This window comes from Leptidea sinapis, chromosome 3, assembly GCF_905404315.1.
Source record: "Leptidea sinapis chromosome 3, ilLepSina1.1, whole genome shotgun sequence".
Lineage (NCBI taxonomy): Eukaryota > Metazoa > Arthropoda > Insecta > Lepidoptera > Pieridae > Leptidea > Leptidea sinapis.
The window spans coordinates 5,072,675-5,090,809 of NC_066267.1; the positions used below are offsets into that span (position 1 = coordinate 5,072,675).

The 18,135-nt window shown below is 36.7% G+C and overlaps 1 protein-coding gene and 1 long non-coding RNA gene across 4 annotated transcripts; both read right to left on the bottom strand.

Moving 5' to 3' along the window:
• Nucleotides 1-20: 20 nt before the first annotated feature.
• On the bottom strand, nucleotides 21-13,592 carry LOC126979405 (alpha-1,2-mannosyltransferase ALG9). Of its 3 annotated transcripts, none has more exons than XM_050828689.1 (9): nucleotides 13,297-13,592; nucleotides 13,010-13,176; nucleotides 12,218-12,404; nucleotides 11,165-11,364; nucleotides 10,074-10,351; nucleotides 8,985-9,142; nucleotides 5,262-5,446; nucleotides 3,818-4,033; nucleotides 21-2,242 (listed from the first exon to the last, which is right to left on the bottom strand). In XM_050828689.1, the coding sequence occupies exons 1-9, from the start codon at nucleotides 13,395-13,397 to the stop codon at nucleotides 1,956-1,958; spliced, it is 1,779 nt and encodes a 592-aa protein (XP_050684646.1). In that variant the 5' UTR covers nucleotides 13,398-13,592; the 3' UTR covers nucleotides 21-1,955. The 3 variants fall into 3 exon arrangements, with proteins under 3 accessions (XP_050684646.1, XP_050684648.1, XP_050684647.1); XM_050828691.1 differs by having other exon boundaries at nucleotides 13,284-13,411; XM_050828690.1 differs by lacking the exon at nucleotides 3,818-4,033.
• Nucleotides 13,593-16,666: 3,074 nt separating this feature from the next.
• Nucleotides 16,667-17,226, bottom strand: LOC126979506 (uncharacterized). The gene is made up of 2 exons (XR_007732832.1): nucleotides 17,140-17,226; nucleotides 16,667-16,947 (listed from the first exon to the last, which is right to left on the bottom strand). It is a non-coding gene; the product is annotated as an uncharacterized LOC126979506 (long non-coding RNA).
• Between the last annotated feature and the right edge of the window lie 909 nt (nucleotides 17,227-18,135).

The window sequence follows — 18,135 nt, forward strand, 5'->3', positions numbered from 1 at the left end:
TTTATTAAAAAAAAACAACATTTTCTCTTCATTACCATATTTATTACAAAACATTACAAATATTAATTGCATACTTACAAAAACGTTTTGGGTTTATGAAATTCTTAAGATCTAATTACAATTAAATTATTTATACAATCGTATGGTTTCATAATATATAATGTATGCAAGTTCTATATCGACGCTCTAAACTACCTTGCATGTCAAAAAATCAAATATTTTTATTGTTTTACAAAATACGTCTGTTAGCGGTAGGTATATATGGAGTAAAACGAAATCGTTTTTTTTATACACTTCGACCATCCTATCATAAATATATATATATTAGCTGATACCCCGCAACTTCGTCTGCGTACACTCAGGACAAAAGAAAAAATAAAAGAACACGCGTAACATAATACGCTATCGCAACACTTTTTATAAATAATGACCCGGCAAACGTTGTTTTGCCATATAAAGTATAATTCACGCGATAGTTTTATAAGTAATAAAATATTGCCTATATTATAGCCTGTACATCATTTTGTTCTATTGTCAATAGTTTTTGCAGCGCACGCAAAAATAGGTTTTCGATTTTACACCTTGTGTTACAAAATAGCAATTTTATTACGGATCCCTAATTTTGAAAAAAAAACAAAAAGCCTATAGCCTTCCTCGATAAATGGACTACCCAACACTGAAAGAATCATTCAAATCGGACCAGTAGTACCAGAGATTAGCGCGTTCAAACAAACAAACAAACACTGCAGCTTTATAATATTATAGTATAGATGAAGACTTCAGAGTCTATTGTAAGGAGCGTGACTCTGACTGAAAAATACGCTACAGTTCCATTATAACTGGTGTAGGCTGTCATAAATTCACTGGTGATACTTTTTTCTTAGATATTTTATACGTCTAGACCATAGGTTCTCAACGTGGGCGATAACGCCCCCTTGTGGGTGTTTGATACTTTCGGGGGGGGGGGCAGTAGAAGACCCAGAGAAAATAAGGGGGCATTGAGACGGCGCAGATGGCGCAGATGGGGCGTGGATAGATTAAAAAATAATAATAGTCTAAAAAGGCAAAAAAAATACAGGAATATACTCTAGAAAAAAACATATTCTCAAAGTGGGCGGTGAGCAAAATAAGGTTGAGAAAGTATGGTCTAGACCAAGTAATAGTAAAATAATATATTGTTCAACATAATTATATATATGATATAATATTTTCGTCTTCTATTGCCCACCCAAAAGTCTCAAACACCACAAGGGGGCGTTATCGCGAAAAGCTACGCCTTACACTCGAGATTTATATGACACTTTGTGTTAGATTGCGTGAATTGCTCAAAATAGAGATTAGTTCTAAACTCAGTTTTTTCGACGTTTTCCCGCTGTCATAGTTTATCTAGAATCTAGATGTATAAAATGATCTAAGGCTTTTTTGGATAATTAATAAACGGTGAATTAGTTCAATGCTTCAAATTACGGAGAGCCGATGTAATATATTCACATTTAAAAACGAATTATAGCTGCAGTAAGCATGTACCCATTTTTTAACAGACTTCAAAAAGGGGGAGGTTCTCGATTCGACTGGTTTTTGTTCACCGATTACGCTGAGATTTACGATCCGATTTACACCATATTAAAACCTATAGGTAATACAAATAATAGTGTTTTATCAATATGAAGGGTATTAGGTTTGCATAAGAGGTGTGTTATTTTATACTTTTATGAAGTCGGTTTTTTTTACAAATATACACAATAAATATTATAATAGAAAGAATATTAAATATAATATTATATTAGTTAGTCTAGGTACTTCCTATTTTCACAAATAATTTACGTGACTAGAATAATTATTGCAGTTATCACGTTTTTTTTTTTTATGTCTACCGCATGCTTTGTCTATGCCCTAGTTGATTGTAAGTCTATAGGCCCTATAAGTTATTAAGTAGAACAGTGCCTATTATAGAACTATTCAATCAAATTATTCTTCAACAAATATAAATTCGCATAAACCAACTTCTGCCGCGAAACCCACGGCACATAGAACGCTCTAAATACTCGACTGGACCTCTCCGCGTTCAGAATCGGCACAGAAGCAATGGTGTCCCAGTGGTTCTGGTTGTGGTAGTGCGGCTGCAGGGGCGTGGGTTCACTGATGTCCGAGTCCACGAGGTAGTGACAGTCGGATGGATGGGTGTATGTGGTGTTGTCGCCTTTGTTGATGTCGTTGAAGTACGGATGGATTATGCGGGTAGCTGGAAATAATAGACAGTTTGTTAGGTAAACTCAGTATTATTACCATTGGGAGACTCCACAGATTATGGGTAACACAACGGCGACTCTTTCTACCGTGAAACAGTAATGTGTAAGCATTATTGTGTTTCGGTCTGAATGGCGCCGTAGCTAGTGAAATTACTGGGCAAATGAGACTCAGAAATTTTAGATAGATCCAGTGTGAATAGGAAGAAGAATAAGAGATACTATTGTCAGCTTGATGTGTTTACAAGCGCTAACAACGTCATGAACTGTCATTAGATATCCCAATTAATAATTGTAACATTCATCTAACATTAATATTTAAATACTATTTAATATAATTATCACTATAATTAGAAGTAACTGTAATAGCATATTATAATCAGATCTTTAGTTAATTTGATTCGTGTAAGTTAGTTGGCACTACTGTAGTGCCAACAGTTGGTAGCATCATTACGGTAGACGGTCGTGCCCTATATAAGACAGAGCGCTCAGTTCGAGAGAACATTACACATTGTGAATTGTAAAGGGTAACGCTGCCCAAATTGTATTAAATATTATAGTTATTAGTGGAAAGTGTACAATACAGATATTTCAATTTTAAGTGCGTTTAAATTACCAATCCCTTATACACTATATACATTGAGATGATCGGTGATTGTTCACACCATAGACTATCTGACGACCCGCTTATGCGTGAACAATTTTGGTTTGTGATAATTGGTGTTAACAGTGTCAAATCCCCTTTACCAACTGATGTTCATGACGGTTACCAAGTGTTGTTCCAATTTGTTAAAGTCACTCCCTATGATACAGAAATATATTTCTATTTCATATTTGGTATGGTATGGTATTATCGGGCTAATTTCCGCAAATCGACGACTTTGCGCCTATTTTGCGTGTGTGGGAATATATTTGTTATTTCTGCCACCCCAATTCCACCAGTAACCTTAGCAAACCTCCTCTCCCTCCTAAACACTTCCGGGAGTGTGTTTGGGGTACCAAGATGTTGAGCCCGGTAAGTTGCTACACCTGGACAATGTAGAAGTTCATGTGCAGCAGTTTCCTCTGACACCATGCAGGCCCTGCACAGAGGGTTGTCAGTTAAGCCCATATTAAATAGATGTTTATTACACGGACCATTATCAGTCTAAGTTGGATTCTACTGAGCTTAATAAGGCGATTTGCCATAATGGCATTAATATTGGGAAGTGTCTATCGTGTTTGTCTACAGTCCTTTAGTGTTAGTGTTAGATTTTTGTGTTGATTTCTTGTGCGTTTCCGAATTTAGCATTTGAGCCAGTCAGAAGGTAGAGGTATAATGGGTTCTGGCCCCATGACAGTAATATTTGAGCCTCTTCTAGCTAACTCATCTGCCATATCATTTCCGCATGAGTTACTGTCACCTTAAATCCATTGAATAGTACCTTCGGTATGGTCACACACATGATTTAAGGTGTTATGACATTCATAGATCAGACCCGAAGTAGTGGAATTGCTGTTCAATGCCTGTAATATGCACAAACTGTCTGATAGTATGCGGATGGGGACTTCTATTTCATGTATCTAGGTACCATTAGCAGTGTCGCTGAAAGGCGCCGGCAGCTGTCCTTCAAACTCGCTGTGTACGAATCTGATCCGGTAGTTGGAAGGCAAGTGGAAACTAGACGGCGATCGATACCAGTCCTTCCCAAAGCACACAATAGTCTCTCGCGACGCGTCGGGCAAGTGACGGAGGATGGTCATCGGGCCGTGATAGTTGTTGTACAATGCAGCAATGCGGCATATGCCTGTAAAATTATTAATTCTAATTAATGACTTTGACTTTTAATCACGCACACAATCGGAGTAATTGTTCTGTTTAAGTATCAACAGACATAATTAGCTCGATCATTTGACCGCGTGCAACGCAGAGCAGCTCGAATTGTCGGGGACCCAGTTCTCTTTGAACGGCTGGCGTTGCGTAGAGACGTCGCTTCATTGTGTGTCTTCTACCGCATTTATCACGGGGAGTGTTCCGAAGAGCTATTTAACCTGATCCCTGCCGCCGAATTCCACCTTCGCACGACACGCCACAAGTTAGGATATCATCCCCACCATCTGGATGTGGATCCTCCACAGTGCGGTTTACAAGGAGCTTTCTTCCACGTACTACTAAGCTGTGGAATGAATTTCCTTGTGCGGTGTTTCCGGGACGATACGACATGGGTACCTTCAAAAAAAGCGCGTACACCTTCCTTAAACGCCGGCATCGCTCCTGTGATTCCTCTGGTGTTGCAAGACATTGTGGGCGGCGGTGATCACTTAACAACAGGTGACCCTCGTTTGTCCTCCTATTCCATAAAAAAAACATCACATCAAGATGTTTATTTGCACTTGAATTCCACAACGGTAGGCAGGAATTTCCTGTTGTGATGATAAGTCACACCACACGATAAGCTGTAGCGAAGTGCCCTGGCCATTCAAATTTCTAAAAGAGAGGATTTATCTCTGGAGTGCCACAAAGGAGCAAACATACATACATACATAGACCAAACAAATTACCCTGCTTGCGTCTTTATTACTGTTGCCCAGCTAGAGGTAGTATTCGACTTATTAGAGGGATAGACAAAGGAATAAAACCCACAATTAATTATTTTTGGGCATAGTAATGTTATTTTTATACGCCGTTTGAGTGTAGCTTTATCGACAGGATCTACTTTACTTTATTTAGGATTGAGCAGGTATCAAGTGTGGATGGTGGTGTGATGATGGATCAAGTGGTAGATGAAACCACAACCTGAGAGTTGAACCAGACATATCAAGAATTATGAACCTTACCTCACTCGTACGGTTGGCTCAGTGGAAGAGCGCTCGTACGAAGCGCGAAGGGTCGTGGGTTCGCGTCTCGCATCGTTCATAAATTTTCTTTATAAATTTAATTTGTAGTATAAATTTTAGTGGTATAGAGTATTTTTATTTTTGTTTAATTTTTTACTAGAGCATAGACTATTGCATTAATCTAATTATGATACTTACTGGCGACAGACGCGATGAAAACACACATGACCACTAGTATGCCGGTGTAGGATAAGTAGTGGCGTCTCTCTCGCTCCTTGCGCCATCTGAATAGCTCTGTCCCTATCGCGAACGTCATCTTTTGCAAACAGTCGAGGGATATTGCGCCGGTCAGTACTATCATACTGTACACTGGATACAGGAATCTGAAATGTATACATCAATGTATATATAATATATACTAGTGGACTCAACAGACGTTGTCCTGTACACGTCTTAAATTTGATAAATCTGACCAGCCGTATGGAGGATTTCACTAACATACACATGAACAGGATAATTATATTATATGGATGGAATTGAGGATCTAAACCTAGTCTAAATCAAATGGAACACACAAAAAAATCATCAAAATCGGTCCAGCCGTTTAGGAGGTAGTTCAATTGTGAATCTAAACCATCCCCTGTGAATCTAAAGAATCCCCTTGAACTCACACAAAAAAATTCATAAAAATCGGTCCAGCCGTTTAGGAGGAGTTCAGTGACATACATACGCACACAAGAAACAAATATATAAAGATAAGAGATTTCCATTATGAACAGGACGTCTGACGGGTCAGTTAGTTTATTTTTATTTTTATGGAATAGGAGGACAAACGAGCGTACGGGTCACCTGTTGTTAAGTGATCACCGCCGCCCACAATCTCTTGCAACACCAGAGGAAGCACAGGAGCGTTGCCGGCCTTTAAGGAAAGTGTACGCGCTTTTTTTGAAGGTACCCATGTCGTATCGTCCCTGAAACACCGCACAAGGAAGCTCATTCCACAGTTTTGTAGTACGTGGAAGAAAGCTCCTTGAAAACCGCACTGTGGAGGATCGCCACACATCCAGATGGTGAGGATGATATCCTAACTTGTGGCGTGTCGTGCGAAGGTGGAATTCGGCGGCAGGAATCAGGTTAAACAGCTCTTCGGAACACTCCCCGTGATAAATGCGGTAGAAGACACACAATGAAGCGACGTCTCTACGCAACGCCAAGTGGTCCAGCCGTTAACAGAGCACTGGGTCCCCGACAATTCGAGCTGCTCTGCGTTGCACGCGGCTTCGGCTTTCTCTTTTTTCGTATGGGCCAGGGTGCCATTCCTCTTGTGCAACGGCGGCATGGACGGCTGGCTGAAGTTACCAAGAGCAGCTTTCGACAACGACCAGAACTTGCGTGTTCCGGTCGGGTAACAGGAAAGCTGCTCGCCGATTTTGACGACGTGTTTAGACTTTGCACGGGCGATTTGCCGCTTAAAAAATCTTGAGGCACGGTTGTATTTCCTCTTAAGAACTTTACAGTTCGGATCCTTTGTGCCCAGCGCCGCAACCCAAGTTCGATACGCCTGTTTTTTGCAGGCAGATGCTGCTTTAACTGACGCATCGAACCAGGGCTGTGATCTGCCACCGATGGGTACTACAGAGTTTGGTATAAAAATATCCATACCCTGTAGTATCACATCGGCTACTGCAACGGCGCAGGCACTAGGATCATCCGAACGGAAACAAACCCTGCCCCAAGGGTAGGATGCAAAAAAGGAACGCATCCTATCCCAATCTGCTGACTTGTAGTGCCAAACGCGGCGGGTAGCTGGTGGTCTGCGAAGTTGGCGTCGGATAGGCACTACACTCCTGACCAGGCAATGGTCGGACGTTCCGAGAGGGGCGTCGACAAAGACCTGGTAACCATCGGGATGTGTAGTCAGCAGAAGATCTAATAAGGACGGCATGTGGCTATCCACATCCGGGAGCCGCGTTGGCGACTCAACCAATTGGGACAGACCATACGCCAATGCAAAATTATGCACAGATCGCCTTGCGTAGTCTGTGGTACGTGATCCAAGCCATTCGGCATTGTGCCCGTTGAAATCACCCAAGACTACGATTTCAGCGGAGGGGATCTGTGCAAGCACGTCGTCAATTGCCACTTGAACGCAGCCCATGAGATGATCGGTTTCTGTGTTACCACTATGGGACCTGTAGACACACGCATAGATACGGACGCGGTCCTCAAAAATCTACGCGGTAGTAGTTTTTATAGCTACTAACTGACCCAACAGACGCTGTTCTGTCAATAGAAAGAAATTATGTGAGTACCTACTCGGGAGAAGTGTAGTCTAAAGCCATTAGAAATGTATAATAGCGTATTTCTGAATGATTTTATAATATGTAATAATAAAATGATAAGGATTAATATCGTATTTGTATAATTTTTATATTACCACTTTATAATTGCCATTTTTTTTAAGTATTACAAATGGATATAAACTATCTCTTAATGATAACATTCCTTAAGAGATAGAAATATGCCATCGCGGACTTTTCTGTAGAACTAAATAAGATATACAATTCTACTATACATTATTGTGGTTATATCTCAAAGGGTTTAAGCAGTGTTTTCGTTGAACGCTTCCAGGTGGCTATTTTTTTCCGACACTGAACAAGTATTGTTAATGTACACAGAAACCTCACAAATTATATACTCAAACTAGCTGACCCAGCAAACGTTGTATTGTCGATATTAAAATCGCGATACAAAAGTAACTGTTGATCGTAGATGGGTGAAAATTTTAAGTTGTATGTATTTTTTAAGACTGACTCATAATCAAACAAATTTAAAAAAAAATGTCAAAAAAAATTAAAAAAAAATCGTGTGGACCACCCTTAACATTTAGGGAGATGAAAAATAGATGTTGGCCGATTCTCAGACCTACTCAATATGCTTAGCCCGCTGAGTTTGTTGCGCCCATTCTTCTCAGGTCTGAGGCATTCATTTTGGAATGGGTGGTAGTTTTTTGACTTTCAATAAATGATGTCACATCCTATTTTGAATAAAAATATTTGAATTTGAATTTGAATGAACCATCTGCCATAACTTTCTTCCAAGAAGTCTTGCATCAAAAAAAATATATGCAAAAATATATCATGTTACTAGCTTTTACTCGCGACTTCGTCCGCGTAGATCAGTTACTGATGGATGATGCTATTCAAACAAACTGCTCTTTTCTTGTCACTGTTGACAGTCTCTTTAATAGTATTTCCCTACGAAATTTGATATCCTATTTCATCCTTCTGTACACGATAAAACTCGAATGAGTTTATGTATGTACAATAATTTTGATATCTATACTACGTTATTTGTTAATAAGAAAGAAATAAATAAATCCCCATTTAGGTCAAAGAGTCAAAAATGCACGAACAAATGTTTATTAATTACTACTTATCAAGTGCCTAAATACAAAGTTAATGGTTTTATCTCTGAAAATCACAAATTTTCATACAAACTTCCATTCCCCCTTTTCAAACCCACCATTTATTTTTTCGCAATTAAAACTAGCCCATGTCCTTTTCAAAGCTCTAGTCTATCTCTGTATTAAATTTCATCAAAATCGGTTCAGTGGTTTAGGCGTGAAATTAAGGTTACAGTTAAGGTCTATTTTTAACAATGCACGCACACTAACACTAAGCGACATACAAAGTTTAAGACGCATCTTGTCACGCACACTAAAATAATAAACGTGCCTTGTTTGCATCGGTTGTCTAGCAGCAGAGGCTCTATCCAGACGTATAATTTATCTAAGTTAATAATGTCCCACATAGGTTTTAACAATTTACTGCCAGTTGTCAGAAGGATAGATGGACGGGTCGATAGGAGGGTCTTATCAATATGGTTCCCAAAGTACCCTAATCAGCAGAATAACAATACCTTTCCTCTTTGTGTGGTTGCAGCATGAAGACCATCAGCCAAAGTACGAGGGGAGCTAGACTAAGCCAGTATGGACAACAGAACGGAGCGCGCGACGTCGAGCGAGACGATATCGCGTGACACGACACCAGGAGCAGAGGACATGACAGTGACAGCACCTAAAGATAAATTTAAAATTTGTTTAAGGACCATACAACATATAACAGGGTCACCAAATGCTTTTTTTTTAATATAATTCAATTACTTTAGTTATTCACCAATGATAAGCATTCAGATCCCTTCCAATGCGCATGACACAAGTTGTATTATTAACTTTGCACGGCATATTTGTGACAGGGACGAGACGAGCATGACGTTCAGCTGATGGTAATCGATACGCCCTGCCCATTTCAATTCAGTGTCGCTCAGGCTTCTCGAAAAACCCAAACATTCTGAGCGGCTCTTGAATTTCGCTCGTCACCTTGAGACAAAAGATGTCTATGGCACTAGATTTTTCAGATACACCAAAACCGATAGTGCCGTAGGGCAGTCTATTCCCTCACCCACTTCTAACCCTTATTTTACCATAGTTTGTAAGATGGTTTATTTTCCTATAAACTTATCTTCTCAAATTACTTAATAATTTAATAAGTTGAATAATTTCTCAAGTTAATAATTAAAATAAAGTTTCATTTGCCCAGTAATTTCACTAGCTAAAGCACCCTTCAAACCGAAACAGAGTAATGCTTACTTCTTCACAGCAGAAATAGGTGCCGTTGTGGTACCCATAATCTAGCCGGCATCATGTGCAAAGGAGCCTCCCACTGGTGATGTTAGTAAATAACCTAGCGCAATTGTAGCGCCGCTCAGAATTTTTGGTTTTTTTCAAGAATCCTGAGTGGCACTGCATTGTTATAGGTAGGGCGTATCAAATACTCAAAGCTGGACGTCCTGCTCATCCCATATTTTCATAAAAAAACGCTGCTCATAGATTTCACTCAACAACATAATTTATATGTACAAGTTTAAGAAATAGATTACTTACTTTGAATGACTACTCTATCTATCGCAAAGAATTTAGTAAAATAGTATGATAATTTTGATACATACCCACACAATATTAAAGTTGAGGAATCCATTGACAAAATAATAAGTCCACGGTTCAACACCATACAGATCAGGTCCGTGCTCAGTGAAGATATTATATGCCACAATATTCCATGGGGCAATCACCAAGCGGCCATAATACCAAGAATCCACAATAACAATTGGAAATAGAATTGCTATTAAAGACAGAACAGACCATTTCACAAAATCAATGTATTGTCTTTTAATCAATATTATATCTATGGCAATTGGTATACCCAGTAATGCAGTGAACGGCCAACCTGAAAAACAAATGATGTACTATACATAAACTAAGGACTATAGTAATTAAAAACCATGTAAGGCATAACTTATTTGTAAATTAATAGCCTTTTCTGGTCTTTAACAACTGCAAGTTTAGATTAAATTCGTAATCAAAATTTATGAACTATGCGGAACTCAAACCACACCCCGGAGTCACAACATCCTCATATTGAACAAGACATAACAAGATTTACGGACCTTACAACACTCTAAAAGTGGGCTCAGTTGGAATTGCGCTCAGACAAAAACCGAGAGGTTGTGGGTTCGAGTCCCGCATCATTCATAAATTTAAGTTACAAATTTAATTTAATCAATCCCAGAATTGAGGGATAAAACTTAAAAAATAACAAACCGAAAGTCTGTGGAAAACACTTCCAGATTCATTATACTTAATCATTATTTTTTAACAACTAGTATTGGAACTCAGGGACTACAAATTTTAAGTAATAGTTCAGTTAGTTAGTGAGTGGACATCTTATAAGAACGAGTTTTTAATCAAGATTAAGAAAATATTTTAAGAACTTTTAACAAGTTACTTTTTTTTTATGGAGGAGAGAACAAATGAGGGTACAGGTCACCTAATGTTAAATGATCACCACCACCTGATATCTCTTCCAACAAACACCAGGGGAATCATAAAAAAGTGTATGTGCTTTTTTTAAAGGTACCCATGTTGTATCATCCTGGACACAGGAAACTGGACAAGGAAGTTCATTCCACAGCATGGTTACTAATATTTATGTGTTTTTAACAGACTTGTAAACATAAAATTCTAGTGAATATCAACTCACTCAGTAATGTGGTTGCTGCTGTGAATGCTACAGCAGCAACATATCTCCTCCTCCACCAGCAAGCCAGAGCTGCAGAAACAAGTGCAGAACTCCAGGCAGACGGCAACATCGCTGCTGATGATGCAAAACATCCCGCAGCAGGCAGAGTGAAACATAACCACACTCTGCCTACATGAACACCAAACTCATGACAAACAGCTCTAAAAATTAAATTCGTAAAGAATTAAGTACTTATACTAGTTTCATGGGTAAAGTACAACCTATTAATGTATAATTTCATTGTGAAACAAAAAAAAATCGATTAGCAAATGTTATTCCAGTACCTGTCGGCAAGCCACTTTACACATTACACTTTATATTATTTATCATTCTTAATAACAACCACTCATATTTTCTCTTCCATTTCTTTAATAAAACTAGTATAAATACATCATTATATGCCATAGCAGGATATCCTTTAAGACATTTATAAATAAATCAAAAGAGGAAAGTTAACTTGTATGTTATTAATTTTATTGTGATAGTACATTACAAATATGGTAGCATATGAACTAGTGTTTTATTTGTTTATATTTGTAAGATGACTTATTAATTTTAAATAGATGAAATATCCTCTACACCAGAAGTCTAAGGATGTGTTTTGAGAGGGGAGTATGCTCTTAGCTTGGAGGTTTCTAAAATGTATTGGTGTGTCAAACACCAGACCTACAGGAGCTGGTAGATTATCCAGATACAGTATGTAAAGTGGCTTCTGTACAGTTCAGTGCAGCCCTGTTTCACTGAAACCAATGTTATCTATGGTGAAAAAAATCCATCCCACAGTAGCTAATATTTTTTTATAATATAAGGGATCAGACAAGCAGGACCATCAACATATGATTATTGATATGCCCTGCCCATTACAATGCAGTGCTACTCTGGATTCTTGAAAAACTTCATAAACTTTGAGTGACACTACAATTGTGCTTGTCACCTTGTCTCCTCCCAAAGAAGCCCCCCACTGGTAGAAATTATTTTTATTTAAATTATATTTAAAAAGTGAAACATACTTACTTATAAAACATGAGCTCCGCACAGGCAGTAAGCACAGCAAGTATAGCTCTCAAAGAGTAAAAAACACTGACAGGTGTCATAAACAATGAAAGTATTTTTGCAGGGATTGCAAACAGCCATAGTGATGCATAAGATCTTATTGCATAAATTGGACTATATTCCCATGTTTGTAAGCCACTACCATAGACTGAAATCAATAAATTGTCACATTTTAGCATATTTAACACAATGAAAACCAATAAATGATACATTTTAAATATGGTTTCTAGCTTTATACTTGTGTAGTTGTAATGCTTTTTATTTAAATGGGTATCATACATTTAAACAATGTTAGCGGTGGAATGGCTTTGAACTCTCTACAGTGCCCGGTTTGATGTGTTTTCAGTTTTCAGATTCACATGTATGTTTATTCAACACTTTATAAGGTCAGGAACACTCTTGGGATTCATCTGTTGTAACAAGAAATTAAAGGCTGTCATACACCATTAAGTGACCCATATGTGTGGTTTTATCCTGCTCATCCATTAAAAATACTATTCAAATGTTTGTACAACATTTGGATACTGAACATAAACATGAATTACAACAAAATTCACATTAATTCATCATCGTTCATCTAAATATTTAATGTGCTGTTCTGTATACCCCCGGTAACAGTTACTATAGTAATTAATGTAACAGTGCACATATACTTTTAAATATTCTCCATTTAAATGCAAATGCATCAAATATAATAGGATAATTACGAGGTGGATTGAGATAGTAATGTTAGTAAGGAATAAAAAAAAATACCTAAATAATGCAAGGGCTCCCAATAATTATATGTTTCATCACAATCTGCTATATGTCCCCAATATGCAGATATTAGCCGAGCAATTATTAACAATGCCAGTGCAACAGCACCACCTGGGTAGGATATGCTACGTAAATCTGAAGGTACATTTGTCACTAAATATTCTCTGTGAAAGCATAAAACCATATATGAATGATAGAAATACATTGTTCAATACAAATCTTAAAAATATATACTAGGGAACCAATTCATTAACAATCATTATTTACGTACGTTAAGAGCTTACCCTTCGCTTGATTTCCTTGGCCTTTTACCTTTGCCTATACTTGCCGACCTTTTAGTACCATTTTTATTGTGGATACTTCTCTGTCTTGTAGTCAATGGCATTTTTAAATATTATTATGGGATCTTATTTGACTAATGATCTGCATGGGTTTCATGCAATGAAGCCAATCATTTAATTACAGTCACCATTAATAAATAAATTTTTACTAAAATCAGTCTCTATCTGTAATCTTTATTTTAAATCCTCAATACTTTGTAAATCGTAATTCCGACCTCCGTAAAGCCCGGTACACACGGAGCGACTTTAATCGACGGTGACTCGCTAGCGACTTATGACTTTTGTGTCTATATTATAGCGATTTATCAGTATTCGTTTCGCAGTAGAAGGCAGTAGACGCAGAGTATAATAATAATATATAGGGGAAGTAGATGTGTATACCGGTGTCTGTTATTAACTTTTTTATTTGTGAACGTTTCCTTGTAATGTCCGAAGAAAGGCGTCGAATGTTACTAGCGCTAGCAGCCGTTTGCATATATGACAAAGAGAGAGAAAAGAAAAATAGAAGACGTTGGGCGAAAAAATGGTTACTTCAAAGACCAAGATATTCGCATATAAATTTAATGGCCGAGCTAGCACTACAAGAACCGAACGATTTTAGAAACTATCTACGAATGACTCTTGTACATATCATCAGTTGTTGTCTTTGTTGGAAAGCGATAACAGCTCACGGACGATTATCAGCTACATTGCGATTTCTTGCAACCGGACGATCTTATGAGGATTTACAATACAGCGTTGCAATATCTAAGCAATCTCTAAGCAAGATAATTCCAGAAACATGTGATGCGATCATAGCTACATTGCAAGAAGAATATTTAAAGGTAGGTTTAAAGGTGCTTTTTAGTAAAACTAAACTTTTCTGTTACGTATTTACTATGTGCTAACAGGTATACATTATGGTTGAAAATTATTAAAATACATCGTAAGCTTTTGAGATGTTTTAGAATTGAGCAATTGGGTTTCTGCAATTTCTAGTGACTGATTGTTCGTCTCCTGAGGAACATGAACAAATTGACCACTCACAGGATCTATCAAAAGGCTTTGTGAAAAAGTATCATCACTTTGAACATTTTCATTTTGAGAAAGCAATTGTATATTAACATTATGATTTACATCAATACGACTTTGACGAGAGAGGGAATCCATTCGTGCTTCAAACAAAACGTCGTTAATTAATTTCTCCGCAAAAATTTGTTGATCATTTGGTAAACTCTTTAAAATACCAGCCCATGATTTTGCTGTATGTTCCCAGCGGTCTGTCGGAATAGGTTCGCTGAGATGAGCATTGATTTTACTAAGAATATCTTCTCTTGGTCTCTTCTTTTTATTACTATCACGAGATGCCGTAGTAGACACTGTTGAGGGTGATGGTGATTGCGTTGATTCCGAAAATATATCAGAATCTACATCTTCATTTCTATTTATTCCTAATTCCTTATCGACAGGTGTGTTTGTTCTAGTTTCCTGAAACTGAAGAAGAATGGTTAGACATAGCAAAAACATTTGAAGAAAGGTGGCAGTTTCCTCATTGCTTAGGAGCTATAGACGGGAAACATGTAAAAATTCTGCCCCCAGCAAATAATGGATCATACTACTTTAACTATAAAAAGGATTTCAGCGTTGTTTTATTAGCAATAGCAAATGCAAATTACGAATTTATAATGGTAGATATAGGAATTAATGGCCGAATATCTGATGGTAGAGTTATTAATAGAAGTATATTTTATGAGAAACTAAACACAGGGTCCTTAAATATTCCTAGGGCAGCAAGGATAATGAATAGTGAAACTGTTTTGCCATACGTCTTCGTGGGGGATGATGCATTTTCTTTACGCCCAGATTTGATGAAACCTTACCCAGGTCCATACTTAAGTCCTCAACAAAAAATATTCAATTATAGACTATCAAGAGCCCGTCGCATTATTGAAAACGTTTTTGGTATTTTAGTCAATCGATTCCGAATATTCAAAACTTCAATCAATTTAGATGTGAAAACCATTGACAAAATAGTAATGGCAGCATGTATATTGCATAACTTTTTACGTCGAAATTGTAATCAATATATCCGAGTGGGTATGGATATTGAAAATTTAGAAGATGGCAACATAAGCACAGGTTACAGAGCCAACAACGAATTGTTAGATTTACAAATAACGAATCAAGATCAAAGTCAAACCATGGCCATCATATGTTCGAGATCAATATATGCAATATTTCAATAACGAGGGCAGTGTTTTGTGGCAAAACCGTTTAATTAAAATACCTTTTATCTTTTATACCTTTATCTAATTTAAATACCTTTACATAATGTTATTTGATAACAATATGAATAAACAAGTATAGTATACGAGTCCTAAAGCATAAATTGTATTTTTATTTCGCATCCGACCCGATCTTTGTTTCCTATTTTAATGTTAGTTATTGAACTTCTAGTCGTCTCTTGATCTTTCAAGAAGTTGAGTAAATCAAAATACCATAATGATGGAGTAGGAATATCTACCACAGCCATTCCGGATTTCAAGCTTTTTTCAATCTTTTCGTGTTGTCTTCGCCAAACATCCCTCATATTTTAAATTTTTTTTATCACAAAATCTCGATCAGCGTTTGGCTCCACCTCTTTAAATTTTTCCACTAATATCTCATAGCTTTGTGACTTTAAATCTCTGTTTGAGTAATCTTTACTCTTAACCATCCATAATGAAGGTAATTCCCGGTATAATTCTATAAATTCAGTTACAAAAGCCCGAGAATATTTACGTAGGTCCGCTATTTTAAAATCGCTCACGCACGGCGTACACGTCCACACAGCAACGATGTGGCTGGCGACTGTCGACTTTTCAGATTTACAGCGATTCGATCGCCGCATTGACAGCGACTATAAATCGCTGCTAATATTCACGTCCACACACAGATTTTGACATCGCCAGCGAGTCGCTATCGATTAAAGTCGCTGCCGTGTGGACCCTACTTAAGTCCGATGCACACAACCACAGACTAATATGATGCTTACGCATCAGACTGTCAGACAGGGCACTCTCATAGCAATCTTAGCCTCACATATCATAAATGACAGCTTAGTTTTTTTTTAAATTTAAACACAGGGTTATTGGCCAAGGCCCACGGTAGTTATACAGCCTGCAATATTTTTTCCTGCTTGTACCCAATTGGCACTCCTAGCTATTTTAGAATAATTTAATTCTTTCGCAAATTTGAAATGACGTCAAAAGTAATTCTAAAGAAATCAATTTTGAGGAAATTAATTCCAATTAATAATACTAAATAGAAGGGAAAGGTTTAGAAAAAAAACATATCATGTTATCTTATTTTATTTTTCATTTTCGTTTTAAACTTATTGTAAGCCTATTTAATCTGCATCCACAAAAATTTCTTTGCAATAGGGTTCACTTTCTCTGTAAGCTTTATAAATGATTTTCTGTGAAAATGCACTTTTAGCTCTTAAATCAAAGTTAAGCTGCTTTTGTGATTTGGTAAATTCATGATAAAGACTTGCACAATGAGGTGAAAGTTTCATTTTCTTTAAAATGACATGTGGTCTTCTCTTCCTTGATGGAGTGTGATGCACAGCGTCATCTGAAGAATAAAATATGTTTTTAATTTCAAATTCATGTAGATCATCAACACTTACTTATGAGGTGCCTCTAAGAGATGAGAACAATTCAGATCTTAATTTCAAAAGTCAAAATTTTAAGTTTCATACTTAAAGATATGTTCTTTAAATAAATGTTTGTACAAACAATAGATATTCATTCAGTACATATTTACCAACCTAGGTATAGACATTTCTCTAGCATAATTTCTATAATCTAATGTAGATGGTATGTTTTCTGGTTGCAATGTTGATATTACATCTGTAATGAAAGCATATTGCAGTACTAACAAGGACACATTAAATTTAAATTAACTTTACAGACTATACAGTGTCTCTCTAACTATTTCTCACACCGTGGACCACAGACGAATCTATTTTGTTCATTCTTTCATAAACGATTCAAACACCGTTCAGTTATAGACACTTCATGGTACAAATCTTAGCAATTCAATTATGGTACCTAAATTAAAATACATCAGAAATGAATCGCAAATTAAAAATTGAAGGTAGACCTTCATGTCACAATACAATACAGCCATATCTGACAGATTTCTGTCAGGCAAATTAAAATGAAACAATGGCTTCATATGTTGTGCTTTATAGAAAATGTTATGTGAAACTATCATGTTGTTTATTGGTATTAACTGGCATTAGTTAAATTAAATTGTTAACTAAAATTTATGATCGATGCGGGACTCAAACCTGTAGGACGTTTGAAATAATGAATAGAAATAAGAATAAGAATAATTTATTTAAATTGATCTTTTTACATAAATTACATTAATTTTAAATATTTTACAATCTTATATATAAGTATGACTAAATTATTATTGCCATTGAATCACCACACTAGTCGGAGACTGTATTGTGGGATCAAATAAAGATATGATTAACAGTAAACCATTATCTTGGTTGTCATCATTGGCATTACTATTACAAATTTTGAAGAAACTATATACAACTGTAAAATAATAATTTAAATAAAAAAACTACAAATTTATCAAAACTAAATTTAAAAGAAAGTAAAATAAAATTAAAGTAACAACATGTGTGTGTGTGTGTAAGTTTATGTGTGTGTGTGTGTGTGTTTATGTGTATGTGTGTGCAAAATTAAATACAAGGGATCAAAATATTTTCAGTTTTTTCATAATCTAATTCTCCTAGGTATT

Coding starts and splice junctions, on each gene's coding strand:
- LOC126979405 (XM_050828689.1), bottom strand. CDS start 13,397: ATGCCATTGACTACAAGACAGAGAAGTATCCACAATAAAAATGGTACT. Junction 9,143..10,073: donor TCAACTTTAATATTGTGTGG/GTATGTATCAAA, acceptor ATTTATCTTTAG/GTGCTGTCACTGTCATGTCC. Junction 2,243..3,817: donor TTTCAGCGACACTGCTAATG/GTACCTAGATAC, acceptor TATTATTTCCAG/CTACCCGCATAATCCATCCG.